At 39.0% G+C, this 24375-nt stretch overlaps 1 protein-coding gene across 2 annotated transcripts in view; it reads right to left on the bottom strand.

Moving 5' to 3' along the window:
* CPO (carboxypeptidase O) overlaps positions 1-24375 on the bottom strand; it is a 45828-nt gene that overhangs the window by 4470 nt on the left and 16983 nt on the right. For both annotated transcript variants that reach the window (XM_054679236.2, XM_001138601.7), the window contains exons 2-7: positions 17638-17734; positions 11764-11865; positions 8918-9022; positions 7592-7702; positions 6391-6481; positions 4707-4909 (exon numbers count right to left, since the gene is read on the bottom strand). In XM_054679236.2, coding sequence (XP_054535211.1) covers positions 4707-4909; positions 6391-6481; positions 7592-7702; positions 8918-9022; positions 11764-11865; positions 17638-17646 — 621 coding nt within the window. In that variant the 5' untranslated portion in view covers positions 17647-17734. The remainder of the gene's footprint in view (positions 1-4706; positions 4910-6390; positions 6482-7591; positions 7703-8917; positions 9023-11763; positions 11866-17637; positions 17735-24375) is intronic.

The following is a 24375-nucleotide window of genomic DNA, read 5'->3' as shown; positions in this document are numbered from 1 at the left end:
TACCCATCCCCACACCTACCACCACTTCACCTCTGCAGCCCCTTTCCAGAGATCAGAGTCACTAACTGAGGCCCAAGTCTACTGGCTGGGCTTATTGACCTTCTGTTGCATGTCGCCTAGGTTTGCTGACAGATGCTCTAGGTATTCCCCAGCCTAAACATGTGTGTTCTACCTGTCGGACGGAATATCCCACTGCTTCCCCTGACAGTCTCCCTCCCTGCCTGGACTGTGATCTGCCAAAGCTTTACCCCTCAGGGCTTCCTGACTGCACTCCAGGTGCACCAGCTCCCCGGATGCCTGACTAGGGACAGGTCTCATTTTAGATTCTCCTTCTCCCAGCTCTGTATTGTCCAGCTGAACCCTAAGATGTTGCAGAGTAGTGCTTGTCTAGAGAGGGAACTGGCCCAGCGAAATTCAAAAGGAACAACATTTATGTTGGCCAAAAGGCAGTAAGGAAGTTGGGGGGATCATACTGGACGGTTGTGGGCAGTGTTCTTAAGGCACTTGGGGCTTTCTGTGTCTGACTAAAATCAAAGGAAAAACACTCTGTCAAACATACTTGCAAGTCACTTGCTTTCTCTCCACTCAATACTAAGAATGCCATCTTTGGCCATTCACCTCCCTCACTTCCTAAAAAGGGATTCTGAGTCTGCCTCAGTTCCTGGGTTTGTGTTATCCAGAATTGAGATAATGGGTAGGAGAGGCTAAAAATGCTGGTTTAATCATTTACACTGGGAGGCGGTACAAAAATGGTCTGCTGGAGAGACAAATTCTGGTAAGGAAATGAGAGTGAGGGGTGGGCAGGATTCAGGGTAGCTGCTGTATGTGATGAAGTTGAGAGAAGGGGCCTGGGAAAAGCATTGTGATTTACCAACCACACTCCCTTCTGAAGTTCTTTAAGAGTCTCTAGCAGAGATACGAATTGCTTTTAATTATTTTTAATTCCCCCTTTTTTTTTTTTAAATGGAACTCCATGCTAACTGGTCCATGTGGGGCCTTACCTTTCATTGGGATATATGCATCAGACCAGACTACACTTGCCATCCCAGTGGTTCCTGGCTTTTTTTTTTTCTTTCCTGCAGCTTGCCCTAGACAACAAATTTTTTTTTTTTCACATTGCCAGCTATCATTTATTTTATCCGATATCATTGCCTTTCCTCGAATCCTGGCTGTGGGGTAGGAAACAGTCTTTCCAGTTTACCATTCTTTGTTGATAAAATAACTTTTGAGCTCTATTTTAATAATTCCATGAGGAATTTCTATGCGGAAGCAGAGAGGAGTAAGAGATAGACATGAGAAGCATTCAGTTGTGATCCTCAGCTTAGCAATTTGGGCATTTCTGAGAAGATAAAATGGAAATCCCCCAGACTTCCGAATTCAACTTCTGTCTCTGGAGGTGGAACTCCTGATTGTACTTCTCTCTCCTTCGACGCTACATTGCAAGGCTATAATAGAGCCAATTTCTCTGCCGCCTTTTTTTCTCAGCTTATAGGTACTTCCTAATAAAAATAATAAAAACTCATTTGCCAATAGTACATAATACACATTTGTAAAAACCTCCGGCCTGCTTAACAACTCCTTCTCTGGGCCCAGAGAATTTCCTGTAAGCATATATTCAGAGGCAGGCCCACAGAATGATTGAATAAAGCTCTGGCCTAGTAGGGGTGGGGGCAACAGAGCTTGGGATGGAGTACAGAGGTTGATACAAAGAGAGTTCAAATGGAAAGAATGTAAGCATGTAAAACATTAGAATTCTTATAGCTATTCTAATTTCCAGAGCAGTTTAGAAAGAGGCTATATATAGTTATGTTTCTCCTACATAGTGATTGCCAAGCTGTCTATCACGTAGTATAATATTTACCATGATTTCTATAAACTTTTGGTTTTTGTAAATAATGGAGATTAATTACTAGTCTCTGCTGCTTGTAAATAGTACTAGAAATGGAAATCTCCTTGGAGCAGTTAGCTTGATTCTGTGTCTTTGCGCACTCTATCAAAGCTTGCCCCCAAGAACCTAAAAACACTGCTAAGTAGCTTCAATGAGGTAGACATGTGGTAGTAAAATATTCACAGTCTTTTTATCGAAAAGTCTTGGAGATGACTGTTTATGTGAACTCTTCAGCACCTGAGACTGTAAGAGATACAGAATTGAAGCCATCTTTCTCAATTTGATTTACTGGTTTCTGTATATAGTGCTATGGAGTTGCCAGTTATTCTCTTCTTAGAGTTACTGTCCAGTAGTGATGGTGCCATTGCCTCAGGTCCCTCCTGCTGTCTTGCTCCTTCTGGCCTCTGGCCACAGCACAGGGCTCTAACCAGACAGCCAATCAGCAGTACAAGACCCTCCAATCTTTGAATACAAACTTTGCAAAATGGTCACAGAGTATCTGCTTTCCTGAACCAATTAGAGAACGAAGTAGCCAAGAAAAATACTGGAATATACTAGCCTCCTTTTTCTGCTGGCGGAAGACCCCTTTCCATCAAAGATCTCTAATTACCTGTCTTTGGAGATTCATTTGTGTTTGTCACAGATCCCTTTAAGCAGAAAGTAGGAATCTACAACAAATATCCCTGAAACTGGGAAAAAGGAGCATTCTGGGCTTCTTGACTGAAATATCTGATTCTGTAGATTTCTTTATTGAAGAAATAGAACTTCCAGGGCTCACAAATGAGAAGGAAATAGTGCATAGTTGACTGGGAATCTAGCTGATAATGACTCCTAGAAGTTGCACATCCTTTCTGAGCAGAGAGAGGCAGTGCGAGGTAGTGGGATGATGAATGTGGCCTCTAGAGTCTAAAGACGTGAGTTCTAGCCTGGGCCCCACCACTTCCTATTTATAGAGTTCTGATGATAAAGTTAACTCAGAGTTTCGATTTCTATACTCCAAAGTGAATGTAATATATTATCATGAGGGTCAAAGGAGATAACAGCTATAAATCTCTCTGTAAATTGTAAAGATCTAGGCAGATGTTAGTTATTTCCACATGTTACAAAATGATCATATAGTGCAAGTGTTCCTGGACCAAGAAAAGAAAGAATAATTGCAAGAAAGGTACTTGAGTGTTGTTGGACATTTTTGACTGTTGGGAGAAGGGCTTCTTCCAACAAAGGTCTACAGTGGTTTTTCTTTTAGTGTTCAGGCCTTGTGTCTTCTGGGTCGTGCTCCAGAGGGAGATGTGCAAAAGGTATAACCTAACCAATAGGTCATCAGGCCTCTGTGATATTAAGAACAGAGCAAGCTTAGCCCCACTTCTTCTCAGCATTTGCATATAAAGAGGAGCATGTTTAAAAAAATAAAAAGATAAACAGAAAATAACAAGTGTTGGCAAGAATGTGGAGAAACCCTTATGTACTGTTGGTGGGAACATCAAATGGAGCAGCCTCTATTAAAAACAGTATGGTGGTTCCCCAAAAAATTAAAAATAGAATTGCCATGTGATCCAGCAATTACATTTTGGATATGAATCAAAAAAACTGAAAGCAGAGTCTTAAGAGAGAAGTGCACACCCATATTCATAGCAGCATTGTTCGTAATAGCCAAAAGGTGAAAGCAACCCAAGTGTGTCCGTTGACAGATAAGAGGATGGGATGAACGAAATGTAGCATATACACAAAATGGAATATTATTTGGCTTTACAAAGGAAGAAAATTCGGATACACCCTACAACATGAGGAAACTTGGGATAATATGCTTAGTGAAAGCCAGACATAAAAAGATAAATACTGCATGGTTCCCTTATATGAGATATGTAGAGTGGTCAGATTCATAGAAACAGACAGTAGAGTGATGGTTGTGAGGGACTCATGTAGGAAGAAATGGAAAGTTGTTTAATAGGCATAGTTTCAATTATGCAAGATGAAGAAGTTCCAGTGATTGGCTGCATAACCATATGAATATACTTAACACTACTGAACTGTATACTTTAACAATGGTTAAGATAGTAAATTTTATGTTTATTTTACCACAATTAAAATGGAAAAAAATTAAAAATAAAAGGAAAACAAATATTACAATTTGCAATTCTAAATTTATCCTCTCTTTGACTTGTGTCTGTTGTCCTCTGGTTCACAAAAGGGCAAAGAGCCCAGTCCTTCTCAGTAATTCTGCCCAACAGTGCTTGGGTAAACACAGCTTCAGAGAAGGACCCGGATAAGACCAAACACAGTTTCCCTGCTCCAGCTTGCATTTCGCTGGCACTTCCCCTTACAAATAATCCTAGGCAAATACTGAAGGAAGAGTTTAGAAGAAAATAGAGCATTGTGTTTAGCAGAGAAGAGAGCAGATATTATTTAGCCATGTTATTTTAGATATGCCATATTCCACTAACAGCTGGCAAGTTCTTGAAAGCACGGTTCAAAAGCTGTAATTGCTGAACGGAGCTCCAAGAGAATTTACAGAAATGAAAGTGCATTCCTGCAGATTATTAACATAATAATCTCATTTATATTATAGATGAATACCTAAGATGTCTCCCAACTTGACACTTTATGAAACAGGTAGTTAATTAATGTAGGTAAAGCAGCATTTAACCCGAAGCCTTCCCAGCAGGCGTTTGGCAAGGTGCAAAAGCAGGAAAAAGAATATAGGGATAAGCAGAGAGAACAAAAGGGTGGCTGGAGCCAAAATCTTGGAAATGGAAATCAGAAAAAGGAAGGCAGAGGTCTTGCTGAGGTTTTTCTGGAGGCCTTGGCGCTGTGGACTCACCATTTCTGGGTGGTTAATTGATTTATTTTTGGTGTAGCCGTAAGGTGTGAGAATTAACTGCCCATAAGAGTGCATGGTCAGGAAGCACAAAATATCATCCTTCTTGCTCTCTATGAAGCTGGCAATAGCTTTAGTCTCTGGTTCAGACACTGGCCCTGTCCCACAGAATGTTTGATCTTGGCAGTTTCTAGAGGCACCAATACCTAGAATATGGAAGAAACCACAAAGAAGGCTGCATGATCTCAGTTTGGAAATGACCAATGGCAAGGAGTCATCCATACTCAGGGCCTCTGTGAGTAGAATCAGTGCTTGCCCTTGGTTGTCTGAGTTAGTCCAGGCTAAATTAGTCAACTTGGATAGTCACTGAAGGATAACCATTCTAGAAGGAACTCAGAATAGCAGAAAGGGATAACGTTAGGATTTAGAAACAAACTCCATGCTTCCATGGCCCGGGAAAGGGGATACAAAATGAAATGGCATTTTAGTACACTTGTATTTTTTTTTTTTTTTTTTTTTTTGAGACAGAGTCTCGCTCTGTCGCCCAGGCTGGAGTGCAGTGGTGCGATCTCTGCTCACTGCAAACTCCACCTCCTGGGTTCATGCCATTCTCCTGCCTCAGCCTCCCCAGTAGCTGGGACTACAGGCACTTGCCACCATGCGAGGCTAATTTTCTTTTTTCTTTTTTGTATTTTTAGTAGAGATGGGGTTTCACCGTGTTAGCCAGGATGGTCTCGATCTCCTGACCTTGAGATCTGCCCACCTCGGCCTCCCCAAAGTGCTGGGATTACAGGCATGAGCCACCGTGCCCGGCCAGTATACTTTTACTTAAACCTGTGGTGGGCCCTGAAACAAATGCCTGGAAAGCAGTTCTTGGGTTCCTGGGTAAGGTTCTGACATTGTCTTTTTGATTTAAGTTTTTCCTTCATGTCTTACTAGCTTGAGTCTCATTAGAGCTATTTAGCAAGGACATAAGTAGTCTGTAATCCTCATTAATAATAATAAGAATGATCAGCTGAGCACCTCCTATCTCCTAGGTACTGTGCCCAACACTTCCCATGTAGCATCCCATTTAATCCCCACAACAACCTACTGATAAGGTAGGGCTACTGTGGCTCACATTTTATGTAAAAGAAAACTAAAGCAGAGAGATGAAGCAATTTTTTCAAGACCACACAGCTGCCAAGTCTCAATTTTAACCCTTCCCATCTGGTTAATGGCAACGTTCTCAGCCATTCCTCCTTCTTTATTTGCTTCCAATTCACTGGGCATATTGAGATTTGGAAACATGAAAATGCCATAAGGAGAGAAAAATGTTTGCTTTGTTTACTGCCTGCCCCCTGCTATGAAATAATCTGCAAGGATAAGTCTCTGATTTTTCTTTTCTTTATGATAATTCATATATTTAAAAACAAAGGGATGGATTTGAAATATATTCACACTGGTCTAGCTCTACTTTTTTCTTGTTTAGCCAGCTTCACTTGGAGTCCTGTACTTGAATGCTGATAGCTCTTACTATGTAGATAATATTATCCTGTTAGAGGGAATAAAACTCATTAGGAAGCCCAGAAAGCTGTACCATATTAGATGTTTATTTTCAAAAATTATACATTTAGTAATTCACCTCTTTTCTTACTTCTCAGCTTTATTTATTTGTTCATAATTCATCTACTAAGCATGTACTTACTACACCAAGATGCATTGAAATTTCGATTGAGATCCGTCCCAAAACATGTGCCATTATTATGGGGTGAACGGGATTTCCTCCAAAGACGATCCTGTAGCAGAGAAACATAGGGATGTTGCTGTTCTAAGGTTTCATAAATCACAGTGTTAGTGATGATAGGTGGTCCTTGAACATGAAAAATGTTTCCTAGGATTATCTGGAAGAACTTCCCTTTAACATTAGGCAGCTTGTGTGTGTAATTTTTAGTCTTACAGATGGGCTAGCAGCCCCCAATACTAGGAACATCTGTACAACCAAAAGTATACATACATGTAAACAATTAAATTGGAGGAAGTAGTTTGGCCTTCTCCTCATGAGCAGATTAGCAGTGCCTGTGGACGTGATCTGCTTACTCAGGGAACGTTTGCTTTGGAGTCATTTTCTACATTCAAGTGATACAGGATGAAAGGGAAATAGCTTGACAGATGGAAAAAGACCATTCCAGGTGTGTCAGAGATGGTCTCTGCACATTTCTGGAAGCTGAAGACTGATGAGTGGAGATGGGAATAAAGACAAGTGTCATCAGACAAGCTCAGAGGGAGAACTCGATTCACACACCATGCCAGAAAGGCTGTTCCAGAGAAAGGGGCCCCTGAAGTCCTTAGGGGAGCAATGGAAAAGGGGAGGCAATGCATACTCTCTAGAAATAGGGGCTCTTATTTGAAGAGTGATAGGCTTTAGGAACATTTTAAAGAGACAGTTGTCTGCTGCATAAAAAGACTTTATGTGATGTTTGCCCCCTGTGTGAATGATTGCATTGAAAAATGTAGGCTGGTTTTGTGTTTATACATTATTCATTGCCTTCACGCTTCTAGAACTGATTTGACATGGATGCAAGTTGGTACATGAATTTTTATCAATATAATCCTAATTGGGTGGCAGGCAATCCACAAACATTAAGAAGATGGAAGAGGAGAGTAAAAAACAAAGAAAAAACCTGTAATGGACTTCAACTCTAAAAAGGCCTTAGGCTTCCTCAGGCCTAAACTTAATGTAGATGGTTTGATTAAAAATGTTAAGCTGATTTTTATCCCAAATGGGGTTCCTTTCTTTACATAGGTATGAAATATTTTTAGAGCTGGAATGGCTAACATTGGAAAAATTAACCTGAATTGAGCTTTAGTTCATGAACTCATCCCAGGACCAAACATGGTGTACTCACAGTTGTCCAAGTGTAGATATAACCATCTATGTTAAGAACTGGAAGGACATAGAAGTCCAGGTTCCTAAGGAGCTTGCGTATCCTTGAGTTGTCTTTATGGTTTTGTAGAATCTGGAAATTTAAGAAAGAAATGTTCAGAATTATTTTGAGATCTTTTCTCTCTTAATTTTCTACCAATTTCAACTTAATTATAAGAGGTGACTGTACATCACACCTCCACCCTCCAGTCCCCAAGCCCTCCTCCGTGACTTATTACAGTAGTTGTTCCCAAACTTTATCACACATCAGAATCACTGAGGGACCTGTTAAGACACAGATTGCTGGCCTCTACTCTCCCTTGCCCCATTCACCTCCTGCCATCCCTGTCTCCGCGCATTTCTAATTTACTAGGTTTGAAATGGAGCCCAAGACTTTGTATTTCTAGTAAGTTTGCAGTTGGTATTGATACTGTTGATCTGGGGACAACACTCCGAGAACTACTCTTTATGAGTTTCTCTGTGTTTGGGTTTCTGAAAAAACTGACCAAGAAAGTATTCTATATTACTTTTAAAGATTTCTTATTCCCTCAAGGGAGGATTATAAGTAATACACAAAAATTCACTGTGCTGGGTATTTTCCATATGCTAAGTCTCTTAATCCACACTACAGACCCATGAAGTAGTTATTTCTTACTCTTTTTACAGATGAAAAACTAGAAAACTGGCTGGGCATGGTGGCTCACGCCTGTAATCCCAGCACTTTGGGAGGCCGAGGTAGGTGGATCACCTGAGGTCGGGGGTTCCAGACCAGTCTGACCAACGTGGAGAAACCCCATCTCTACTAAAAATACAAAATTAGCTGGGCATGGTGGTGCATGCCTGTAATCCCAGCTACTCAAGAGGCTGAGGCAGGAGAATCGCTTGAACCCAGGAGGCGGAGGTTGCAGTGAGCTGAGATTGTGCCATTACACTCCAGCCTGGGCAACAAAAGCAAAACTCTGTCTTAAAAAAAAAAAAAAAAACAACTAGAAAATTTGCCAAATACTATTAGAAAGAGGCACAGCCAGGATTCAAACTCATCTCTGACTCCATAGACATATGTTCTTCTACATTTAGATATGTTTACCCTCCAATAAAAATTATTTTGGATGCACTAGAAAGAGATCAGAATATTAATTCAGTTTTCAGTGAAGTTCCTCATTAATTTTATTTCACTTGAGGTGAAGGATTAGCACAGTAAAGAGTTGCATCACTAACATGTGAAAGAAGCATGGTTTGTAAGCAGCCAAGAAGTGACAGATATTTTATGGGGGTGATTTACCAGTATGAGAAAGCTAAAGACACTTACTTCTTTGACGAACCATTGGCAAAAAGCAGGAGCAATCCATTCTCTGGCGTGAATTCCACAGTCCATCCAAATGATTTTCTTGGGATTACCAGATGGTTGGCTGATCTGGAGAAGATATCCATGCCCCATTACTAAACAATTGCTGATTATTGTAAGCCACTGTGCAAAGTTATGAGATTTTTAATTCCCCTAGAGGTTCCTTTTTCACTACACTCTGTGGTTTCAAGAGGGAGGCAAGGATGCTAATGAGACACCCATCAATATGATTCTTTCCTCTGCTACTCTTGTTCTCCTGCCAGTTACCTTGATGGTTGTTCTCAGGACTGCACACTGGCTCCCCATAGTACCCACCCAAAGAATGATCTTCCCTATACCTTAAATTACTCCCTAACTATAGATAAAGGCATAACCCCTAATCCACAAGCTAAAAGGCTAAATATGGATAAACCTTATAAAACCTTTGCACTTAGAGTTCACTTAGAGCGGTGAAGTGCACAAGAGGTAATATTCAAGAATCATAGGTCTTTAAAATGAATCCCAATCTCCACTCAAAATTCTTGAAATTTCAAATGGATTCAATTACACAAATTCCCCTTCCCCTCAGAGACTCCCTGACTCCCTGCCAGCCCAATCTTCTTTCCTTCTCCCCATTTGCTATTCTTGTACATCAGTGCAGCCTCACTCTAAGGAAGATTCCCCTCTTTCAGAGCGGTGGGTGGGTGGGAATTAACTGCTAATTGTGGATTCTCTTTGGTGGAGAAGAGGCTGTTAACACTCCCATGCTTGGAACAGTCACATCTGTTTTGGATTTGTAAATAGCCTAGACCAAGGCTATTTGTTGAAAACCATTGGAAGCTGAGGTGATGAAGGCCCCCTTCCTCTCTATGAGAAACTTACAAAATGAGATAAATACATGGCTGGATCTATCATATTCAAGGAATCTTCTCCTTTTAGCCTCATCTATTTTTCAAATTGTCAGGACAATTCCTAATCCACCTCTTACCTTCATGTTCTTTTTTTTTTTTTTTTTTTGAGACAGAGTCTCGCTCTGTCACCCAGGCTGGAGTGCTGTGGCATGATCTCGGCTCACTGCAACCTCCATCTCTCGGATTCAAGCAATTCTTCTGCCTCAGCCTCCCAAGTAGCTGGGACTACAGGCACATGCCACCACGCCCAGCTAATTTATTTATTTTTAGTAGAGACGGGGTTTTACCGTGTTAGCTAGGATGGTCTTGATCTCCTGATCTCGTGTTCCACCCGCCTCAGCCTCCCAAAGTGCTGGGATTACAGGCATGAGCCACCGCACCCGCCAATGTCCTCCTATAATTAGCCTTTTTATGAGTACATGTATGCTAGTTACATGTTTATCTTTATCAACTCTTTATTATGTGCAACTCTTTATTATGTTCTATTCTTTTTAATATGCCCTAGGCAGAGGATATTTAGATGTCTTTTTGACTGCTTTAGCGTAGACTTGGATGGCCTATGGAAAATCAGGTAGGCAGGTGGCCCATGCTTAATACATCAACCAGTTGCTCACATAATCCCTGGGTAAATTCCATTTCAGAGCCAATAATTTTTTAAGAGTTGTAGTTAACTCTCAAATTTAGGGCTGTACTTTGTAAATTAACACACCTACACTAAGTAGTAAGAGGGCAGTAAACTAAGTAATGCTGGTTCTTAATGCCATACTACTTTAGTAGTGGTTCTTAATTAAAGAGTGGTCCTGGACCAGTGGTATCAGCATCACCTAGGAACTTATTAGAAATGCACTGTGGTATCGCTTCTCAGCCTTTTGGCTATGATCAAGTGTAAAAATGCACTCTGGTTCTGAAACTTGAATGTGTATCAGAATCACTTGGAAGAAGCCTTGTTAAAATAGACTGTTGGGCTCCAGCCTCCGAGTTTCTGACTTAGTAGACCTTTGCAGGGACCTGAGAGTGTGCATTTGTAACAAGCCCTCAGGTGGTGATGCTGCTGCTGCTGCTGCTGCTGATGATGATGATTTAAGTGCTGCCCTTTGAAAACCACTGGTTTGGTGCAGAGATTGTCAACTCTGGCTACACATTAGGATCACCTAGAGAGTGTTTGAAGTATGCCTGGTCCCATCCTGAAACAATTAGGTCAAAATCTCTAACCAAATTAGGTGGGGTCTAGGCATAAGGATTATTGGCAGCTCTCGGGTGATTTTAATGTGCAGCCTGAATTGAAAATCACTGGTGCAGAACCAGGAGCTCAGGGGTCCTGGCCCTGTGGAAAAATGGTTTTTCGGTCCCAAATACTTTTGGTCATGTTGCATGCAAAAGGGGTAGGAGACGCTGGAGACCTGGTTATCCCCCTGGCTGTGCTGACATCTGGCTGTGTGGCCTTTCACAAGTCACCTCACTTCTCTGGATCTTTGTTCCCTTAACCATAAAAGGAAGAAGCTAAAAATGAAGATTATCTGTGGTTTTTAAACATTTTTCTTTTTTTAAAAAAGAACATTTTAAAATTTAAAAATATAAACAAAATAACAACTTAAAATACAGGTGAGAAGTGAACTAGCTCTGGTTGAAGCATGAGTGGGCATTGTCCACTTCTGGGCCCTGCTGTTTTTCAGCCCTACCCCCATGGTCCCACTCAATTCTCCAAAATTCTCTTCACTCCTGAACTTGATTTCACCCAGATAATTAAGGCAAGAGCATCTATGAGTTTTGAACTTTAAGAGCCCCATTTGGGGTGGAAAAAGCAAACTGATTCTGCATAGCCTCTTTTCCACATTTCTGATTAGAGTCCCTGAATAGTAAACACATATCCTCAGATTGGATAATTCTCCTGGTAAGGTAATTCTCAGCCTTCTCACTCACCTTCAGATAATACATGGGGTGGGTCTCATAGGTCACTCCTAGGAAATGCTGTGTCACCACTTCCTTGTACTTCTCACTGATCTCTCTCATCCACTCATAGATCTGAAACAGCAAGAGAGGACTGTGGCTATCAGTAGGAAGATTGTTTGCATGCCTCTGATTAAGATAACTGCTTCTTTCACTGACACATTGAACTCTGTTATCTTTGCTCTAGATTGCAACAGCTGTGCGGTAAAAGAAACAGAAAACAACCCATCTTTCCCTTTCTTTAACAATTTATTCTGTCACCAAGTCTTAGGTTCTACCACTGCACTTTACCAATAAGTTATTAAGAATTAACAGTTTGAATAACCCACCAATAACACTTCAGAAATATTGTATAACAGTACATCCTTCAATTGACCACCAGCCTTAGCTTTCATGTGGCACACAATCATGCCAGAAATTACAGGTGAGGCTTATTTTGTGAGATTTTCTTCCATCTTTACAGATCCCGGTGATATCTTTTGCTGATGTCCATGTGATATGGTTTGGCTGGGTCTCTACCCAAATCTCATCTTGAATTCTATAATCCCCACATGTCATGGGAGGGACTCTGTGGGAGGTAATTGAATCATGGGGGTGGGCTTTTCCCATGCTGTTCTCATGATAGTGAATAAGTCTCACAAGATCTGATGGATTTAGAAGGTGCTACCCCCAACCCCTTTCACTCTGCACTTCTCCTTGCTGCCGCCATGTGAAGAAGGATTTGTTTCCCCTTCCACCATGATTGTAAGTTTCCTGAGGCCTCCCCAGCCCTGCTGAACTGTGAGTCAATTAAATCTCTTTCCTTTATGAATTACCCAGTCTTGTGTATGTTTTCATAGCATTATGAAAATGGACTACTACAGTATATTGGTACTAGTAGAGTACGGTGCTTCTATAAGGATACCTGAAAATGTGGACATGACTTTGGAACTGGGTAAAAGGCAGAGGTTGGAACAGTTTGAAGGGCCCAGTAGAAGACAGGAAAATGTGGAAAAGTTTGGAACTTCCTAGAGACTCGTTGAATGGCTTTGACCAAAATACTGATAGTGATATGGACAATAAAGTCCAGGCTAAGCTGGTCTCAGATGGAGATGAGGAACTTGCTGAGAACTGAAGCAAAGGTGACTCTTGTTATGCTTTAGCAAAGAGACTGGAGGCATTTTGTCCCTGCCCTAGAGATCTGTGGAACTTTGAACTTGAGAGAGATAATTTAGGGTATCTGGAGGAAGAAATTTCTAAGGAGCAAAGCATTCACGAGGTGACAGAGCATAAAGTTTTGGAAAATTTGCAGCCTGACAATGCGATAGAAAAGAAAAACTAATTTTCTGGGGAGAAATTCAAGCCTGCTGCAGAAATTTGCATAAGTAATGAGGAGTCAATTATTAATCACCAAGACAATGGGAAAATGTCTCCAGGGCATGTGAGAGACCCTCACAGCAGCCCCTCCCATCACAGGCCTGGAGGCCTAGGAGGAAAAATTGGTTTCATGGGCTGGATTCAGGGCCCCCCTGTTCTGTGCAGCATAGGAACTTGGTGCTCTGTGTCCTAGCTTCTCCAGCCACGGCTAAATGGGGCCAAGGTACAGCTCAGGCCATGGCTTCAGAGGGTGAAAGCCCAAAGCCTTGGCAGCTTCCCCATAGTGTTGAGCCTGCAGGTGCACAGAAGTCAAGAACTGAGGTTTGGGAACCTCCACCTAGATTTCAGATGATGTATGTAAATGTCTGGGTGTCCAGGCAGAAGTGTGCCGCAAGGGCAGAGCCCTCATGAAGAACTTCATGAAGAACTGCTAAGGCAGTTCAGAAAGGAAATGTGGGGTTGGAACTCCACTTAGAGTCCCCACTGGGGCACTGCCTAGTAGAGCTGTGAGAAGAGGGTCACCATTCTCCAGACCCCAGAATGGTAGATCCACTGACAGCTTGCACTGTGCACCTGGAAAAACTGCAGACACTCAATGCCAGCCTATGAAAGCAGCCAGGAGTGGGGCTATACCTTGCAAAGGCACAGGGACAGAATGTCCAAGGTTGTAGGAGCCCACCTCTTGCATCAGCATGACCTGGATGTGAGACATGGAGTCAAGGGAGATTATTTTGGAGCTTTAAGATTTAATTACTGCTCTATTGGATTTTGGACTTGCTTGGGGCCTGTGGCCCCTTTGTTTTAGCCATTTTTTTGCATTTGGAATGGGTGTATTTACCCAATGCCTGTACCCCCATTGTATCTAGGAAGTAACTAACTTGCTTTTGATTTTACAGGCTTATAGGTGGAAGGGGCTTGCCTCATCTCAGATGAGACTTTCAACTGTGGACTTTTGAGTTAATGCTGAAATGAGTTAAGACTTTGGGGGACTGTTGGGAAGGCATGATTAGTTTTGAAATGTGATGACATGAGATTTGGGAAGGGCCAGCGGTGGAATATATGGTTTGGTTGTGTCCCCTCTCAAAACTCATCATGAATTGTAGTTTCTATAGTCCCCAGATATCATGGGAGGAAGCTGGTGGGAGGTAATTGAATCATGGGGTGGGAGACAAGTTTTCCTGAGCTGTTCTTGTGATAGTGAATAAGTCTCAGGAGACCTGATGGTTTTATAAAGGGCAGCTCCCTTGCACACACTCTCTTGCCTGCTGCCATGTCAGACATACCTTTGCTCCTCCTTCACATTCCACCATGATTTTGAGGCCTCCCCAGCCATGTGGAACTATGAGTCCATTAAACCTCTTTCCTTTATAAATTACCCAGTCTCGGGTATGTCCTTATAGCAGCATGAGAACAGACTAATACACCATGGTTCCAAGCTTAGAGAAGACCTGAGTATGGCCTTCTCACATGTTCTCACATGCCAACAGAAGTTTCTGAATCAAGTCCTAGGCTAGGTGTTTTGATTCAATTGAGTAGACCTGAATAGCAGCTGATTTAATTACAAGTCTTATGTTGTGCTACAAAGAGTCTTATACCTTCGTATAAGTCGTACGGACTTCGTATAAGTCCGTAATTTGGGGTTCCATAACAATTAATGCAATAAGAAAATTCACAAACATAAGACATATTCAGACAATCATCAGCATTTCACACCTCTTACAATCAATTTCTGTATAGTTGATGTCTCTGACAACAACCAAGAGTTATAGTAAATAATAGTTAATTGGCTGGGCATGGTGGCTCATGGCTGTAATCCCAGCACTTTGGGAGGCCAAGGTGGGTGGATCAAGAGGTCAGGAGTTCAAGACCAACCTGGCCAAGATGGTGAAACCCTGTCTGTACTAAAAATACAAAAAAATTAGCTGGGCATGGTGGTGAGTGCCTGTAATCTCAGCTACTCAGGAGGCTGAGGCAGAGAATTGCTTGAACCCAGGAGGTGGAGGTTGCAGTGAGCCAAGATTGCTCACTGCACTCCAGCCTGGGCAACAGAGCAAGACTCTGTCTCAAAAAAAAAAAAAGTTAATTGAGGGATAACAAATATCCTATTTGAAAATTGTTATATCTCAATTGACATTCATTTTAGCATGGGCTAGGTATAGATAAAATGTATTATAACAGTAGTAATACTTACTCAAGTGAGGGTATTTTCATTTCAGTCTATTCACTGAAAAGAATAACAGCTTACCACATGGGTAGTTGTGTTTATATCTGTGATGGGACTAGGTGAGATGCAGATGCCTTAAGTCTTGAGAGAGCTACAAATAGCAGCCAGTAGCAGCAACAAATATTCTTTATTTATTGCTTGTTCAGTACACAGTAGTAGTGTTTATTTCATTTACTCTCACAACAATGCTATGAGATAGATACTACTACTTCTGTTTCACAGATGAGGAAGCTGAGGATTAAAAAGTTTAAGTGTCTTTGTGAAAGTCACACTGCCAGCAAGTGGTCAAGCCATGTGTGAACTCATCTCTGATACCAGGTCATAAAGTGTCCGTGGGCCATACTGGACCTTTACAAAATTGTAGAACTTTCAGTACTTTGGGGTGACTGCTATATAAGAAAGTATAAATCTTTTCTTGTACTTGTTGAAAAAAAGTCTGGAAAATATGAATATATTCCTAAATGCTGAGAGAATAAATTGGTAAAGGTCATTTGAAGGGCAAATTGTGCATTTATATAAAAATGTAGACGTGTATTCTTTGACCCAGCAACTCTATTTTTAGAAATTTATACCTCAAAAAAGATTTGCATAATGTCACATACATACACACACGTACATAAGTAGAAGCTAATTTTTCACTGTATCCAATTTTGGAAACCACCAAACTTATCTTAATAGCAATACAAATATTTCTTTTTTTGGAGGGGAAGCTACAATTCAGTTTATTCTCATATAAATTGTAAAACATTATATAATATTCTGACCTTTCCAGTTTTACTGTATGGAGATTACAGAGGGTGTAGTTGTAAGGTATCATTTACATGGTCTTGTCTATTTATACTTAAAAGGTACATGCAAGATAATTTTTTTTTGGTTCCACCCCCTTTTTTTAAAATTATACTTTAAATTCTAGGATACATGTGTACAACATGCAGGTTTGTTACATAGGTATACATGTGCCATGTTTGTTTGCTTCACCCGTCAACTTGTCATTTACATTAGGTATTTCTCCTAATGCTATCCCTCCCCCAGGCCCCCACCCCACCCACAACTGGCCCCGGTGTGTGATGTTCCCCCTCCCTGTGACCATGTGTTCTCACTATTCAACTCCCACTTATGGGTGAGAACATGCAGCGTTTGGTTTTCTGTCCTTGTGATAGCATGCTTAGAATGATGGTTTCCAGCTTCATCCATGTCCCTGCAAAGGACATGAACTCATCCTTTTTTATGGCTGCATAGTATTCCATGGTGTATATGTGCCACATTTTCTTAATGCAATCTATCATTGATGGACATTTGGTTGGTTCCAAGTCTGCTATTGTGAATAGTGCCACAATAAACATACATGTGCATGTGTCTTTATCATAGAATGATTTATAATCCTTTGGGTATATGCCCAGTAATGGGATTGCTGGGTCAAATAGTATTTCTAGTTCTAGATCCTTGAGGAATCGCCACACTGTCTTCCACAATGGTTGAACTAATTTACACTCCTAACAGTGTAAAAGCGTTCCTATTTCTCCACATCCTCTCCAACATCTGTTGTTTTCTGACTTTTTAATGATCGCCATTCTAGACGTGAGATGGTATCTCATTGTTGTTTTGATTTGCATTTCTCTGATGACCAGTGATGATGAGCATTTTTGCATATGTCTGTTGGCTTCATAATTGTCTTCTTTTGAGAGGTGTCTGTTCATATCCTTTGCCCACTTTTTGATGGGGTTGTTTGTTTTTTCTTGTAAATTTGTTTGAGTTCTTTGTAGATTCTGGATATTAGTCCTTTGTCAGATGGATAGATTATAAAAATTTTAAAAAGTTTTCCCCTCTTAAGAACTACTGCATGTGTCCTGTAAATCCTACAATAAATACATTTGCAGCTAAATATGATTCAATCAGAAGGCTTCTCCACCTCACACCCATATAAACAGCAATGCTGCCCAGCTTAAACTTGCTAAGAACTTGACAAACAAAAATAAGAGTTAATTCTGGTTCATGTTCACAGCAGCAAAACTGGCTCGTTGGGATGTTCTTGTTCATTTTCTTTTTGTTATTAATTTTTTAAAATTTCATATCACCAGCTTTTACAGCTTCAATGGTGGTGGCGGGTGGGGAGATGTTCAGGAATCCCTTGAACTCAATGTATTGGCAGATCTTAACACCACATTTTCAGCCTCTCTAATGCATGGATATTACTAGTGAACCATTCTTTGCCCATCCTAAAGTAGGTTGTGACAACCACCAACCTCCTGCCATGTGTCCTTCCTTACCTCTCCCATGGGGTGGTATATGTTATAGGAATACGTCTCCAGGCTCCATGGACTCACTGACTTGTCCACAATCTCTTGTCTGTGTTGGGCTAAGGATCTGCAAAGGGAAGAAAGTAAGAGGAAAAGCAGTGATGAAACTGGGATATCCTGAGGGTTGGCGGGTTGTTGAAAAAGGTAGTAGAATCAGTGTGCACAGGACTTGGAGGACAAAAGCCTGTGTTGGAGTCTTTGGCTCTGTGACTTACTAATTGTGAGACCTTGGGCAGCCACTGAGCCACTCTGAGCTGAAGTTTCTTCATCTGTAGAGTGAGAACAATTATTCCAACCTTGCAGGGAGGCTAGGATAATTCAATAAAATGTTGTAGATAAAAATACTTTAAAATTTGTATATGAAATAATAACTAAGATTTATTGAAGTGAAACTTACGAGACATGCACTGTTCTAAGCAATTTAAATCTCATTTACTTCTCTCTAAAACTCTGAGATAGGTACTCTTATTATCTCCATTTCAGAGATGAAGAAACTGAATCACAGGGAAAGTGTTATTAGGGCTTTAAACCCTGACAGTCTGACTGAAGACCTTGCAATATTAACCACTGTACTGCATATAATGGTGAGAACTAATCTTTTTTTTTTTGCAATGGTTTATCTTTTTAAAAATAAACTTTATTATTTAGCACACTTTTAGGTTCACATAAAAATTAAGCAGAAAATGCAGATAGTTCCCATTTACCCGCTATTCTCACACATGCACAATCTTCCCTGCTATAGACATCCCACACCACAGTGGTACATTGGTTAGAATCAATGAACTTACTTTGACACATCATTATCACCCAAAGTCCATTGTTTATATTAGGGCTCACTCTTCATACATTGAATGGATTCTGACATATGTTTGGTGACACATATTTACCATTACAGTATAATACTAAATTGTTTTGTTTTGTTTTTGAAACAAGGTCTTACTTTGTCACCCAAGCTGGACTGCAATGGTATGATTATAGCTCACTGCAGCCTTGGGCTCTGGGCTCAGAATATCCTCCTACTTCAGCCTCTCAATTAATTGGCACTACAGGTCCCAGCCACTACACTCTGCTAATTTTTAATTTTTGTAGAGACAAGGTCTCACTGTGTTGCTCAGGCTGTTCTCAAACTCCCGGCCTCAAGCAATCCTCCTGCCTCAGCCTCCTAAAGTGCTGGGATTATAAGTGTGAGCCGCTGAGCCAGGCACAAAATAGTTTTAATGCCTTAGAAATCCTCTGCATTCTTCCACTTTATCCCTCCCTTTCCCTAACCCCTGGCAACTACTGCCCTGTTTACTTCTCCATAGTTTTGTCTTTTCAGAATGTAACATAGTTGGACTCATACAGTATGCAACATTTTCAGGTTGACTTCTTTCACTGAATAGTATGCATTTAAGTTTCCTCCATGTCTTGTCATGGCTTAATAAGCTAATTTCTTTATTAGCACTGTGTAATATTCCATTGTCTGGATATACCACAGTTTATTTACCCTTACTCATCTACTGAAGAACACCCTGGTTGCTTCCAAGATATGGCAATTATGAATAAAGCTGCTATAATCATCCCTGTACAGATTTTTATGTTGACATGTTTTCAATTCATTTGGATAAATACTAAAGAGTGCAATGGTTGGATAACATGGTAAGAGTTTGTTTAGTTTTGTAAGAAATTGCCAAACTGTCTTCCAAAGTGGCTGTACCATTTTGAATTCTCATCAGCAACGAATGAGAGTTCCTGTTGCTCCACATCCTTGTCAGCATTTAGTGTTGTCAGTGTTTTGGATTTTGGCCATTCTAATAGGTGTGAAGTATATTATCTTCTTGTTTTATTAACAAGTATTATCATCTTATTTTAATTTGTGATTCCCTAGTGACATATGATGTGGAATATCTTTTTTATGTTTTCTCGCTGTCTCTATATTTTCTTTGATGAGGTGTCTGCTCAAGTCTTTTGCCAATTTTTTAATCAAGTTATTCCTTTTCTTGTTGTTGAGTTTTAAGAGTTATTTATATATTTTGGATAACAGTCCTTTATCAGATGTGTGTTTTGAAAATATACTCTGTCAGTTTGTGGCTTGTCTTTTTGTTTCTTAACATTGTCTTTTGCAAAGTAGACGTTTCCAATTTTAATGAAGTCTAGCTTATCAATTCTTACTTTCAAGGATTGTGCCATGTGTGTTGTATCTAAAAACTCATCACCATACCCATAGTCATCTAGGTTTTCTCTTACATTATCTTCTAGAGTTTTATAGTTTTGCATTTCCTATTCAGGTCTATGATACATTTTGAATTAATATTTGTGAAGGTGCAATGTCTATGTCTAGATTTACTTATTTTGCATTTGGATGTCTAGTTGTTCCAGCACTATTTGCTGAAAAGACTATTTTGTTCCTTTGTCAAAGATCTTTTGACTATATTTATGTAGGTTTATTTATGGGATCCCTATTTTCTCCCTTTGATTTATTTGTTAATTTTGTTACCAATAACACCTGTCTTGATTACTGTAGCTTTATATTAAGTCTTGAGGTTGGGTACTGTCAGTCCTTTGACTTTGTTCTTCTCTTTCAATATTGAGTTGAATATTTTGGGTCTTTCACTTTTCCATAAAAACTTTAGAATCAGTTTGTCAATAACCACAAAGTAACTTGCTATCAAGTTGGGAGGAACTGACATCTTAACAATATTCAGTCTTCCTGTCTGTGCACATGGACTTTCCATTTATTTAGTTCTTCTTTGATCTCTTTCATTAGAGTTTTTTAGTTTTCCTCATATAGATCTTGTATAAATTTTGTTAGAATTATACCTAAGTATTTTATTTTGAGGGGTGCTAATGTAAATGGTAACTTGTTTTTTAATTTCATATTTTACTTGTCCATTGATGTTACATAGGAAATCAATTGACTTTCTAATATTAACTTTGTATCCTGCAACTTTGCTATAATTGCTTATTCCAGGAGACTTTCTTGTGGTTGATTCTTTCCGATTTCTACATTGATAATCATGTCATCTTCAAACAAAAACAGTATTATTTCTTTCTTCCCAATCTGTATACTTTTTATTTTATTTTCTTGTCTTATTACATTAGCTAGGACTTTCAGTATAATGTTGAAAAAGAGTGCTGAGAGGGAACATCCTTGCCTTCACCTTAGTAGGAAAGCTTCTAGTTTCTCATCATTAAGTATAATGTAAACTGTAGATTTTTTGGAGATGTTGTTTATCAAGTTGAGGAAGTTCCCTACTACCTTTTTAATCACAAATGTGTGTTAGATTTTGTCAAATGCTTTTTCTACATCTATTTATATAATCATGTTATGTTTCTTCTTCAGCCTGTGGGTAGAACAGATAGTACTAATTGATTTTTGAATGTTGAACCAGCTTTGCATACCTGGGACAAATTCCACTTGGTTGTGGTGTCTAATTCTTTTTATACATTGTTGAATTTGATTTGCTACTATTTCATTGAAGATTTTTCTATCTGTGTTCATGAGAGATATTGGTCTGTAATTTTTTTTCTTTTAATTCTTTGATTTTGGCATTAAGATAATACTGATCTCATGAGTTAGGAAGCATTCTCTCTGCTTCTATTTCTGGAAGAGATTGCAGAGAATTGGTATAATTTTTTCCTTAAATATTTGGCAGAATTCACCAGTGAACCTATCTTGGCCTGGTGCTTTCTGTTTTAGAAGACTATTAACTATCTTTTTTTTTAATTTAAAAAAATTTTTTAAAATATTTATTTATTTATTTTGAGTCGGAGTTTTGCTCTTGTTGCCCAGGCTGGGGTGCAATGGCATGATCTCGGCTCACCGCAACCTCCGCCTCCCAGGTTCAAGCAATCCTCCTGACTCAGCCTCCCGAGTAGCTGGGATTACAGGCATGTGCCACCATGCCTGGCTAATTAACTATCTATTCAATTTTTTAATAGATATGGGCTTATTCCAAATGTCTATTTATGCTTTATTTTTTAACAAACAGCTTAATAAAGCTACTCAGTGCCTCCTCTTTGCCAGATGTTGTGCTCACACCTAAGAGAAACATTCATGCAGAGTATATAATTTTATTCTCACTACAACTCTGTAAATTGTTATTCTCCATATGTTACAAATGAGGAAACTGAGACCAAGAGAAATTAGGTAATTTGCAAAGAGTCACAGAGCTAGTAAGTCATACAGCTAATATTCTATCTCTAAGCCGCACAAACATTTGTTGAATGACTTAGTTTCCTAGTTTAAATGCCCTATGTAAGCAAGAAATGGGGTTATATTTTTATTGTCAGGGCATATTAAGTGGTAATTCATTTACCCAGCAAATATGTATAGAATGACTACTATGTTAATGGCATTGGAGTATGAACTTTTGGAGCTGTTGGGGTACAAACTTTTGTATAGTGATACTGAGTTGCAATGAAGTGTGTTAGAGATCTAATTAGCTAACATTTCTATGACTTTTACCTATTCTTCTACATTTTCTTGAGCATTCAAAAAATGCTCAAAATAGTATTGTATCTTCTCTTTCTCTAAGTCTTCATTTCTTTATTTGTAAAATGGGAATAATAATAGTACCTTCCCAAAGGATTTTTATGAGGATTAAATAAGATAATCTGTGTTTAACAATAAGCACAATTTCTGACACATAGTCAATTCCTAGTAAGTGTTAAAATACAATTCAAAACAAAGCACAAGCCCTATTTTGCTGCATGATATTAAAAATAAAAATTGTACAAAGAATAATTTAGCCATCCAACTAGTATTATCCTCAAACAATGCCAAACTACAAAATGTTTTGATAGAATTAATTAAAATGCAAGTTCCAGTCATATCTATGTAAGTCCTAATTTTATTTTTTTTCTGGTTCACTTAGCATCATGTACCACATTAAGCTACTCGAATGGAAATCAATTTCTCCAGACAATTCCACTACTTTAAACTTAGAGTTAGATTTATTATTATTAATTGTTAGTAATATTGATAATAATTTTAACAGAAGCTCTTTGTCCTCAAAATTAAAGATGTTTTATTACATTGTTAAATGAAGTTTGCCCTATTAGCTTGTCCAAATGAAAAGACAATCTCAATGTCTTCATGAGATAGAATTGTCCAAATAATTGGTTAAAACAATGAAAATGAATTTTAAAAGAAGATTAAAAGAAATAAATGTTATTTACATTGTAATAGCTGAGAAACGATCATCTTCATGTTATTCACAAATCTATTTCTAATATTTACCATTCATTTGATTTTTTAATAAACAAGGGTGCTTCAGAGTGAGAAATTTTAATATAAAAATATATACTGGTGCAAGTAATATGTTGAGGCTGCTTGCTTTACAAAAGATGATCATTTTGTAAAGAAAATACATGTATTTTCTAGTGTATTTAAAATTCATAAAAATTCATTCTTAACATACATTTTCAGGAGCACATTTCATGTCTTTATAAAGTAATCAGCAAATATGTATATTTTATACTAACAATAGTTAACCCTTACTGAGCACTGTATGCTAGGCACTGGTCAAAGCACTTTATATTATTATCTTATTTAAGTCACTCAACCACCCAGTGGGTATATATTCTTACTACTCTATGCAAAAGTAGTAATAGGTAGTAGTAATTGAAAAGAAGATTTATTTCTTGCAGAATTGAAAATCTACTTAAGACAATAAGACATAAACACATCAAAAGCAAAAAAACTTTGTCATTAAATAGCAAGGCATGAGGTATGATAAGCTAGTGCCTGATTAACTATCAATTAAATGGTGCACAAACTGTTTTAAGGTCAGGAGAGGGAGAATTCCAAACTCAAGCATAGCCAATTATAACAACCAATATTTTACTAGCAATTATGTATGCTAGAAACTGTTCTAAAAACTTGATATCTATATCATGTCTGTCCATCTATCTGTTTATCATCTACCTATCTATCACCTATCTATCTATCTATCTATCTATCTATCTATCTATCTATCTATCTATCTATCATCTATCTATCTATCTTCATTTGATCGTAACAATAATTCTTAAGGTAAATACTATTATCCCAGTTTTTTTTTTTTCCTGAAGACTTTGTTACATAGGCTTAACTATTCTTTTATGACATCCTAGAAAATAAGGACGAAGCATTAATTAGTCCACTTTTAGGGGCTAAAAAATCATCCAAATTGTCTACCTCTGATTGGGACTATAAAGAGAATAAAAATAAGTATTATAAAGTCACTGAAAAATCATTTTAACCCTTTCTCAGAATGGAAAGAGGAGAGGGAATGAAGCAAATGAAGAGGATATCCTTTTAACTCCCCCCAACCCCCCACTCCCTGTCTCTCATTCCTCACACTGGCTGTTTGGCCCATCCTGTCCTGCCATGAAATGAGATTATTGACAATGCTTCCCCAACAGTATTGAGAACAAGGAAGCTGGCTGTTCTTCCTTCCTTCACATAGTTTAGCAAATGTTTGGGTTTTTCCTTATCACAGTTATCTACTCAGTGGTCTAGGAAAGGGAGTACACTAAAAAGTGGGGTTTGCACCTGGTGCATTCTTGTTTCAATTGGGCTGGGATTCCCTGGCAATGCCATAACACTGAGGGAAATAAATTAAATAAAGATAACCTAACACCCTCAGGCATTTGCCTTACTCTTGGCTACAATGTCTACAAAATGTGTGAGTCTGTTACTTCCTAAGCCCAGCATTGAACAACTGGGTCCATTTCATATGCAAA

Source organism: Pan troglodytes, chromosome 13, assembly GCF_028858775.2.
Source record: "Pan troglodytes isolate AG18354 chromosome 13, NHGRI_mPanTro3-v2.0_pri, whole genome shotgun sequence".
In the NCBI taxonomy this organism is placed as follows: domain Eukaryota; kingdom Metazoa; phylum Chordata; class Mammalia; order Primates; family Hominidae; genus Pan; species Pan troglodytes.
Note: the sequence above shows the minus strand (reverse complement) of the source record. Positions and strands in the feature narration are given on the sequence as shown.